The sequence below is a fragment of the Halyomorpha halys genome, unplaced genomic scaffold (genome assembly GCF_000696795.3).
Source record: "Halyomorpha halys isolate HHAL.00 unplaced genomic scaffold, Hhal_1.1 Scaffold1360.1, whole genome shotgun sequence".
Classification (NCBI taxonomy): domain Eukaryota; kingdom Metazoa; phylum Arthropoda; class Insecta; order Hemiptera; family Pentatomidae; genus Halyomorpha; species Halyomorpha halys.
Window position 1 is genome coordinate 65,794 of NW_027114311.1, and position 9,742 is coordinate 75,535.

At 32.2% G+C, this 9,742-nt stretch overlaps 1 protein-coding gene across 8 annotated transcripts in view; it reads left to right on the forward strand.

Annotated features, from left to right (window-relative positions):
* Positions 1-827: 827 nt before the first annotated feature.
* LOC106689432 (heterogeneous nuclear ribonucleoprotein K) overlaps positions 828-9,742 on the forward strand; it is a 38,820-nt gene continuing 29,905 nt past the window's right edge. For 4 of the 8 annotated variants that reach the window (XM_014434386.3, XM_067051507.1, XM_014434388.3 and 1 more), the window contains exon 1: positions 828-921. In XM_014434386.3, the coding sequence (XP_014289872.1) occupies positions 843-921 (79 nt within the window). In that variant the 5' untranslated portion in view covers positions 828-842. Of the gene's footprint in view, positions 922-1,061; positions 1,305-6,998; positions 7,150-7,230; positions 7,378-7,417; positions 7,446-9,742 lie in introns of those variants that run through there. The other 4 variants (XM_014434391.3, XM_014434389.2, XM_014434390.2 and 1 more) reach the window with 4 other exon arrangements.

Here is a 9,742-nt window from a genome sequence, read left to right on the forward strand (position 1 = left end):
TTTCTATCGATATTTCCATCCGCTGTGGAAAAATATTTAAAAAACAAATTATCTTCAGATAGAAACTTATGGTGTTACCACAAGTCATATTAAAAGCTAGTTTGATAATTGTTTTGATTCTAATAATAAATAGGCATGGTATAGTAAATTTTAAATACATGTTAGTAACACATACTTTTTTTGTTTCTACATTTTCATTATTTTTTCCCTGTTATTTATCCATATATCTAAATACAATTTTATCCTTTAAACCCAATACATATTCCCTTTGTATTTTTCCTCATTAACAAATATAAAATTATGAGAAGATTGTTAACCCTGTATAATATATATGAGGAGAAGATGGTTAGTTTTTGTTATTCTTATTAATTTACAGCTCAAGAGACCCTTATTATTATATTCAGATTAACCATTAAACAGATTGCTTATTCTCCTTAATTTACAGCTCAAGAGAACCTTATTATTATATTCAGATTAACTATTAAACGATTTTCTTTTCTTATTAAAAAAATACCATATAAAATAAATGTTTTTGATCTATTTTCAGGTTTCAGAGTCTAGTAATATTATAATTTTTAGTAGAATTATAATTTAGTTCCTCTAACGTGTAATAAATATTTATAAGTTAGAAGAAGTAAGTAAACGTATATATTATAAAATATTTATAAGTCAGAAGAAGTGCAGGGACAGAAATTTTCCCTCTTGAATGGTGGTTAATTTTGTAACCTCTCGTTTGGTACACTCTCGTCACGAAAAAATGGGTTCCACTATTTTGGGGGAGCTGAGGTAAACTATTACCGTAGATTTAATAAATTAAGTCTCTGAGACAGTGTTAAAGTGAGATGTATAAAATCATTTTTATTGTACACAAGTTACTTTGTGGCGACTGTGAATATAACAATTGGACCAGCTCAGTATCCGGTATGTAACAGTAGTGGAAGGCTGTTAAGCGTTGTTTGTACTTGTGTTGTTTATTCTCACTACAGTAAGAACATTTTATGTTATCTAACCGTAACTAATAAAATAGTAAAAACATTTTATGTTATCTAACCGTAACTAATAAAACAGTAAAAACATTTTATTTGTGTTCACTACCCCCCGCGGTTCAACAGGTTATGGGCCTAGGTTGGTGGAGAAATTAAAATTTGTAGTGAGACAGTAAAAACAGTTCGGTAGTGTTTATTTGTGTTCAAATACTTCGTAAAGTAAAAGCAGTATATGAAATGGATCTCAACAGCTTCAGTGAAATAAATCAAATCAAGCCTCTGACAGGACCTGAGAACTTCCAAATGTGGAAATTCAAGGTAACTATCTTCTTAAAAGCCTTTGGGTTGTTTAAGATTATTTATAAAGATTTTGAGCCTCCCAGAAACCAGCAAAGTAAATAATAATAGGTGTATATACTAAATGAATTTAAATCCCAAAACTTAATAGTAACAACAGTGAATCAGTGAGCATTATCTCATATTTTGACTTGTACTTCTGCAAGTCAAATGTATTCTAAAATATATGGCATATATGAGAGAGATGTTTCTCAGCAAAAGTTTGAACTTTTGCAATAATTCTTTGATTTTAAATTTAAGACTGGGATAGACTTGGTCAGCCACATAAGCTCTATCGAAAATTTGGCATTTAAATTAAAATCATTGGGAAATGATATACCAGATGATATAATAATTTCCAAAGTAATAACTACACATTCAGAGTAGTATAAATATTTTATAAGTGCTTGGGAAAGATCCGATATGAAAACTCTTTCCAATTTAACTACAAGATTGATGGCTGAGGAAAGACGCTCTACAAATGCTACTGAGAAAGTAGACATTCCAGTTGCGTTTAGAACATATGTAAAAAGAAATAGGAGAACTACTTCTGAGAAGAGGAAATGTTTTTCTTCCTCTAAAGAAGGACATGTGAGTAAAGACTACCCAGCCAAAAAAAGCCCTGTGGTGTGTGTAAAAGTAAAAAAAAAAAAGCCTAGAGAAGGACTGTTTCTTCTGTAAAAACAAAAGATAAGCAGTTTCTTTCCTTACTGAATAATGTAGTAAAAGAACAACTAAATGGATCTTAGATTCAGATTCTACAAGACATATGACCAACAATGTAAGTATTTTGTCGCAGGCACAACCTATTGATGCTGAGGTAGATCTAGTTAAAAACTGTGCATCCATGACAGCCAAAATGGTTGGTTGTGTAAAAGGTGTCAACTAAAAGATGTGATGTACATACCAGTTCTTAGTAGAAATTTGTTATCTGTGGATAAAATAACACAGAACGGTGGATACGTAACTTTCTCTAAAAACAAAGTGAAAATTGAAAAAAAATCTGTGATTGTTGGGAAAAAATCTCTTGAGGGATTTGTGTGGTGAATTTGGAGGTTGATTTGCATGCAAAAGCTTATGCTACTAATGTACCAGAAACTAAAAAAGAAATAAAGACACTGAAACATCTGTGTTTGTTAAAAAGTGTATAGTTGGTGTTGATGAAGAATCAACTATTTCACTTTCTGATGAAAATTCACCTAAAGATGAAAGAGAACTGGTAGAATAAGCTGATTCAGGAGACTGAAACAATTTGAGATTTGAAACAGAAGAAAATCTACAGATAAGAAGGTATCCTAGCAAACTTGAAGGTTCATTAAGATGGTCAGAAAATTCTAGAGAAAAAGAAAATACAGATAATTTAGAAGGAAAAAGTAAGGAAGTGGATTGCGAAGCAGATAATTTAGGAAAAAGTAAGAAATATACTGGTACTAAGTAGAAGAAAAATAAAAAGGGATTCAGTGTTTCAACAAATACAGTTAAACCTTGTGTTGATCCAAATGTTCAAAAATTGTAACTTAAGAAAGTTTTTTCTGTGCAAGAAACTAATATTGCAATTTAAAAATTATTTTATTAATGTATGTAAAAATTGTAAAATGAAAATTCTGCTAATCCTGTTTTTGCAACAAAAATTATGTAAAACTAAATTTGATAAAAAAAAATGAATATTTAAGAGGTTGTGCTAAAGTGAGATGTAAAAATTCATTTTTATTGTATAGATGTTGCTCTATGGCAACTGAATATAGATTATACTGGCTCAGAAGTCAGAAAAAGAAGATAAACAGCAGTGAAGGGTTGTGTGGGTACTTGTGTTGTTAGTTCTCACTACAGTAAGAATGTTGCATGTTATTTAACCATAACTAATAAAACAGGGCTGCCTGTAGTTCAGCTACTAAGAAAAATAAAAAAGCAGATAAATTTAAGTTCGAATAATGTGGATATAGTCACTTGAGAGGGCGATGCTCTGTGTTTGGAAAGTTATGCTCAAAATGCAAGAACAAAAATCACTTTGCTGCAGTTTGTCGAAGTACAAAGAAATTAGATCCATTTGAAGAAGAACATATTCGAAGTGAAGAAGAATACATAATAAACATCTTGTCACTGGAAATCCTTGACTCCAGGAAGGAATTAGGTAAAGACTGGTACACAGCTCAATTAAATAAAAAGGATCTGAGGTTATGTTCAAGATTGACACTGGAGCCCAAAGCTCGGTGTTAGACACCAAGAACTTACACTGACTTCAGTTAAAATTACATATTTTTCAAATAATATTATACCAGTATTAGGAAAGATTGATCTTAATTGTTTTTCATAACAAAACATGGCATAGGTTGGAATTATATGCTGTTCCTTACGATTGCGCGAATATTTAAGGCCTGAAAGCTAGTGAGAAACTGGGTTTGATATGAAGAATTGATACTGCTATAGATTGGAGCATTATTCCTGGTGAGTATTCTGATTTGTATGATGTTGGCATTGGGTGCTTGCCACAAATTGTCAAGATTGAAATAAATACAGATATTGCTCAGGTGATATCTCCTGTACGCAGAATCCCACATTTATTAATGCCTCAATTGAAATGGGAATTAGATAGGATGGTAAAGTAAGAGATAATTGCAAAAGTTGACGAACCGACAGAATGGGTGAATCAAATGGTAGTTTTTTTAAAAAAAAGATAAAATAATAAGGTTATGTTTAGATTCAAGACTATTAAACAATGCCATCAAACGATCTCTTTTTTCCATTTCCAACTATTGAGGAAATCTGGAGCAATATCCAAAGTTTGTTGAATCTAAGATTCTTTAGTTTAGGGCAAAAGATAACACAGGTCATGGAGTTATGACAATATTTATTGAACACAGTAACAACACGGAACGGAACAATAGAAGAGACTAACTCGTATATACAATGTGTAAAGTTATACATGAAACGTGGTCGAAACAGTGTTGCCATAGATCCACAAATAAATTATCCAACACCCTCCCTATTTGCGGATTTCTTGGCACTTGATACATTCGCTGAACTTGGCCACATCAAGCGCCTTTGTTCACGCTCCATAGCATCAACCCACAACTGATTATCCTGACGAAGTAACGCAGCATCATAGGACATCGGATCTGACAGCTCGGACCCAGTTGAGAAAGCTGAATAAGTTACGAAATCGTCCAGTGTAGCTGGTGGTCGCCTGTTCTCTCAGGCCTGGTCGATGTTGGTTGTCGTGTTGAAGTCGAAACGCTCCTTGGTGGAACAAAGTCTGGGTAATCATCTTAGTTGCAGCTGGTTTCTGTAGATGTGGAGGAATATTCAATGATTGATACAGTGTTGTGATGATCGCTGTCAGACAGTTTGTCTCTCTCCGAATCATCATTAGTCGATGGCTGTGATTCTGTCGTGTCGTCGAAACCAGAATTAGAATCTTCCACAACAATTTCCTCTTTCAAATTGGATTCGTTGGGAAGCATATAGAAGTTTTTATCGGTACTTTCGGACTTTGTCCCACTGATTTTCGGAGAATGTTACATCTCTTGATATGAAGGTAATTTTCTTCTGAGGGCCATATAACCTATACCTTTTGTGTCTTGACAATATCCTACAAATATGCAAGACGTAGATCTGGGGCTGAGTTTAGTTTACTTCGGTGTAGGAATGTGAGCATATGCCTTACAGTCAAATATTCGAAGGTGTTGAAGAGCAGATTTCTTAGCTGTCCACACTTGTTCTGGAGATGTAACAACAGACTTGCACGGTGATCTGTTCAGAAGATAAGCAGCACAGTTTACAGCTTCCGCCCCAAAAAACGGTTGGGAGTTTTGACTCTATCAGTAGACATCTTGGACGATCTAATAGAGAACGGTTAAGGCGCTCAGCCTTTCCATTTTGCTGTGACGAGTAAGGACAGGAGGTCTTATGTACAATACCCGACGATGGCCTTTTTTTTTTTAGTGTTATGATCTCCTCTTGTGAGATTTGACATGTCGTTCAAATTATGCACATTTGTAACGCCGTGGGGAAGATACTGTTTCCGTTTGGAATCTCTAGCGTACCAGAAATTTTTCATAAAGTAATTAGCGAAATATTCGAAGGAATAAAAAATGTTATCACTTTTCAAGATGATATCTTACTTTGGGCAAACAGCAAGGAGGAAATGTATAACGTATTACTCTCGGTTTTAGAAAACCTAAAAAGAATCAAATTAAATTCAATATGGACAAGTGTGTTGTTTATGGTCCAGACAGTCAGTCACGTTTTGAGGTCATACATTCAGTTCAAGCGAAATGGGTATCTCATCTGTGAAGAGAAAGTGAAAGCTATTTAAGAATTGAAGACGCCTGTCAATAAGAAATCACTGCAAAGGATCTTACGAATGTTCAATTATGTATCAAAATTTATTCCCAATTATGCTATCCAGGTGGCGTCTCTCAGAGAACAGTTAAATGAAAATAATGAGTTCTTGTGAACAGAACATGTAGATTCAGTTTTTAATAAACTGAAGTTACAATTATGCAAAGCTCCAGTTCTAGGCTATTATGACCCTAACAAACCATTAACATTAAGTGTAGATTCCAGTTCAGTGGGATTCCGTGCTATGTTAATCCAAGATGGCCATGCTTTGTTGGCTTATGCTTCCAAAGCTTTGACTGAGGTTCAAACTAGATATTCTAAATTTTAGTAAGAATTACCAAGCATATGTTTCGGAGCGGAAAAGTTCAGATACTATATTTCTGGCAAAGAAAGTGTGTTAGTAATAACAGACCACAAGCCGCTGCTGGGTTTGTTCAAAAATTCGTTTAACAAGGTCCCAGTTAGGCTACAAAGAATGCTTCCTTAACTTCAGCCTTACAGTCTTCAGTTGATGTAAAAACTAGGCCGATTACGACACCTGGCGGACACGCTTTCAAGAGAGGTTGGAGCTTCAGGTTATCACCAAATATCGGGATTCGATGAAGATATTGAAGTACAGGTAGCACTTTTGACTAAACATTAGTCCATCACGCAGGAGGTATGGAAAGAAATTTCAGATATGGCGAAAACAGATTCAGACATAGGAATAATAAAAAAATATGTCACCCAAGGCTGGCCACGTTATAATCGAGACGTTGAGGACTGCTGAGTATTTTAATCATTTCAAGGAAGAATAATTGTTATTGATGGCTTGCTGTTCCGGGGAGAGCGCGTGGTAATAGGTTGCTTTAACTATGGCTCTAAGGATTTTGGAATGAAAGGATTGGATACGTTTGATATTCGATGGTTTAGCTCTTCCCCAAAGTTCAAGTCCGTAGGTCCAGATAGGTCTGAGTAAAGTCTTATAAATTAGAAGTTTGTTTTCTAGTGAGATATAAGAGTTCCAGGCCGCTTCAAGTTAATATAAAGCGCTATTATTCGCATAACATCAAGAGACCGCCCCGTTCTTAGTTGCATGAAAAATTGTCTAGAACTACAAATATATGAGGATATATCTAACTAAGTATCAAAGCAAAATAAAATGAAGAATGATTTTAAAAGATATTTGCTCTTACGTACGGATATACCTAATATAACTTCCAATTCCTAAACGTTTATTCAGGAATGTACATATGACATCATTCAATTTTTTCACATACAGAATATTAGCTCAGTCTTTAATTTGCTTTATAACAGCTAGAAAATAGTATATGGACTGGTATCATTGGGTCGATAGTGGTACCTTTCATGAGCACATGGCATCTAGCGCTAGTTGTGTGTTTTGTTTGAGCCTCCTCCCTAGCATTCATTTAACAGGTTCTTTAGTCATTACCCAGTTACATTTCTTTTATCTCAATTTTTACATCTTCATCCACCATCATGCCAAGTAACTATCACACTACATCTAATATTTTATTTTTTATTATGAATCATGTGAAATCAGTGTTTTGTTTTTTTAATTATATGTTTTTCGACCTCTCGAGCCGGCCTTGGCTCTGAATGACGTGGGTATAGCGTGGACTCTCGCCATGTTGTGAATTTGTCTCAGTAATTCGTTCTTCAAGCCTTAATTGTTATTATTCATATCATTATCTTCTGGGCAAAAGCTCCCTTAGTAAGTGTTGTTTATTTGTTAAGTATAGTTCTGATCAATGATTTCTTTTTAAGGAATGTTGTATTTTGGTAAGAAAACTTTGCAGGAATTAGTTTACATTTCTTATCCGTAATACATATTAAAGTATTAATCAGAATCACAGTACATCTATTAATTTAATAACTGAAGTTTCAAAAAATATCTATTACGTTTAAAATTGAATTAGTTTTTGGTGATTTTGTGTATTTGTATTATTTATTAGGTAATGCTTCTAAACTAACAATACTAGCTGGGTATGCTGCTGTTTTTATTCTATTAACACTTTTTTTTGTAATTAAGAAGTATTCTGTTTTCAAGAAGTACTTTAAACAGTTTTGTTTACAGTTGCAATTATTGATGAACATGGAATGTCTTAACCATTAACAGTAAAATAATATATATGTACATAGATATATTGTTTGCTGTTTTCAATAACATTATCTATAAAATATACTTAAGCACATGCTTTAGGAAGGTTGGAAAAATTCTATTGTTTTATAAGCTAAAAGCCCATGTTAACTTTGTGGCTTGTTCCAGAATAAACTTAGATTTGTTTCCTCCAAGTACCGTGTTTTTGACAAAAAAAATTTTTTTACTTACTTAAATAAACTTAGTACTTATTACAAATATGTAAAATGAACTAAATTTAATTTAATGTGGATATTATCTTAGAAATTTAAAGGTTGACTTAAAATATTAAAATGCTTGATATTGCTTGTTCTATGGTTGATAATTCTCCTTTAAAAATAATTAATTAAAGCATAAATTTTTAAAATTCACAAATTTACCTTATTATCATTTTAATTTAAATTTATATACTATTCATGGATTAGACTAATTACTTATTTTCAATTACTATAATTGATACTTTCATAATAATAAACTTATTTATATTCTGAAGAACCTTATATTTGAAGTGTTATTTATTTGTATGGTTCTTAAATTATTTGTGTTATTGGCCTGTACAGGACTATGCATTTTAGAAGTACTTACTCGTACCTTATACTTTAATAGCTGTAGGTCACATTTTTATTTTCATTTAAAGAAAACAAGTTGTATATTTTGAATTAGGTTTCTATACATCATATTCTTATTAATATTTTTGTCTGAAATATGAAGTACTAATTTTATAATGATGAGAAGATAGTTGACCGTGGATAATATAATTGAGAAGATGGCTGGGGGTGGTGTCAGAATATAACAAAAATAAGTTGAAAGAACTTATTTATTTTAGAAAGTTCTTTTAACTTATTTGTGTCATATTCTGACTGCACCCCCAACCATCTTCTCATATCCTCATTTTCTGTTCATTTCATGCTTATTCTATAGCATTTCCAAGATAAATGTTACCTATTCCATTTCAATTGTTTAAAATTATGTTTTATTTATTTATTTTTTGTTAATAATAAATCAATATTTAGTTTTAATTTCATTTATTACTTAATTAATATAAAATCTATTAATTACATAATTAATACACTTAAAATATTGTGGCTTTGCTTGAATAGTGACACATCTGACAAAAAAAAAAAGTGACTTGAAATTGACATGTTCCAATGATATTATCACTGACTGGGGTTTCTTTCTCTACTTTGTCCCGGTACTATGTCCCAAAGCTTGTAAGGTTGTCAAAATGTTGCCACTGTCTACGGTATAATCTATGGACTAAGTCAAATACAATATGAATTTTGTTATATTTGTCAGATATGCCAATATTCAAGTAAAGCAGCTGTGTTAATCTGTTAGGACATTGTTTATAAGGTTTTAAAATGAGCTAATTTCGAATTTATTGTCAGATATTTTCTGAAATACATCTGTAAACCTAATAAGCGATCTCTATATTAAAAAACACTAAAGTTACAATAAATCCAAATATGCTGGGTGATTGATTAACCAATTCTCAAAACTGAATGAAGAGCCCCCAAATTTAATCAACTATGCCCATTTTGAAAAATGCTTCAAAAGTAATAATAAATTAAACTGTTTATAAACAAAAAAATTTAGAATCAGGACCCTTAAAAGCCTATCAAATGAACCCCTCCCCCTTACTGCTAAAAACTATAAAAGTGACAGTACTGCAAAATTTAACATTGATCTAAAATCTTTTTAAAATCAAATAAATTCAAGACCTTCAAACATCTAATAAACAATGATTCTTATATCTAAGAAAGCTCCTGAAGTAACAATAAATTGAATGCATAAACTTGATTTGATTTCAATTCTGATAGTAAGTACGGAAATAACCTCCTCGAAAACCTAACAAACTATTCCTATACTGGAGAATTCTGCCACACTATGATTATAGCATTTCCAATTGAAAAAGAAAAAGTTGCATTTGAAATAGAAA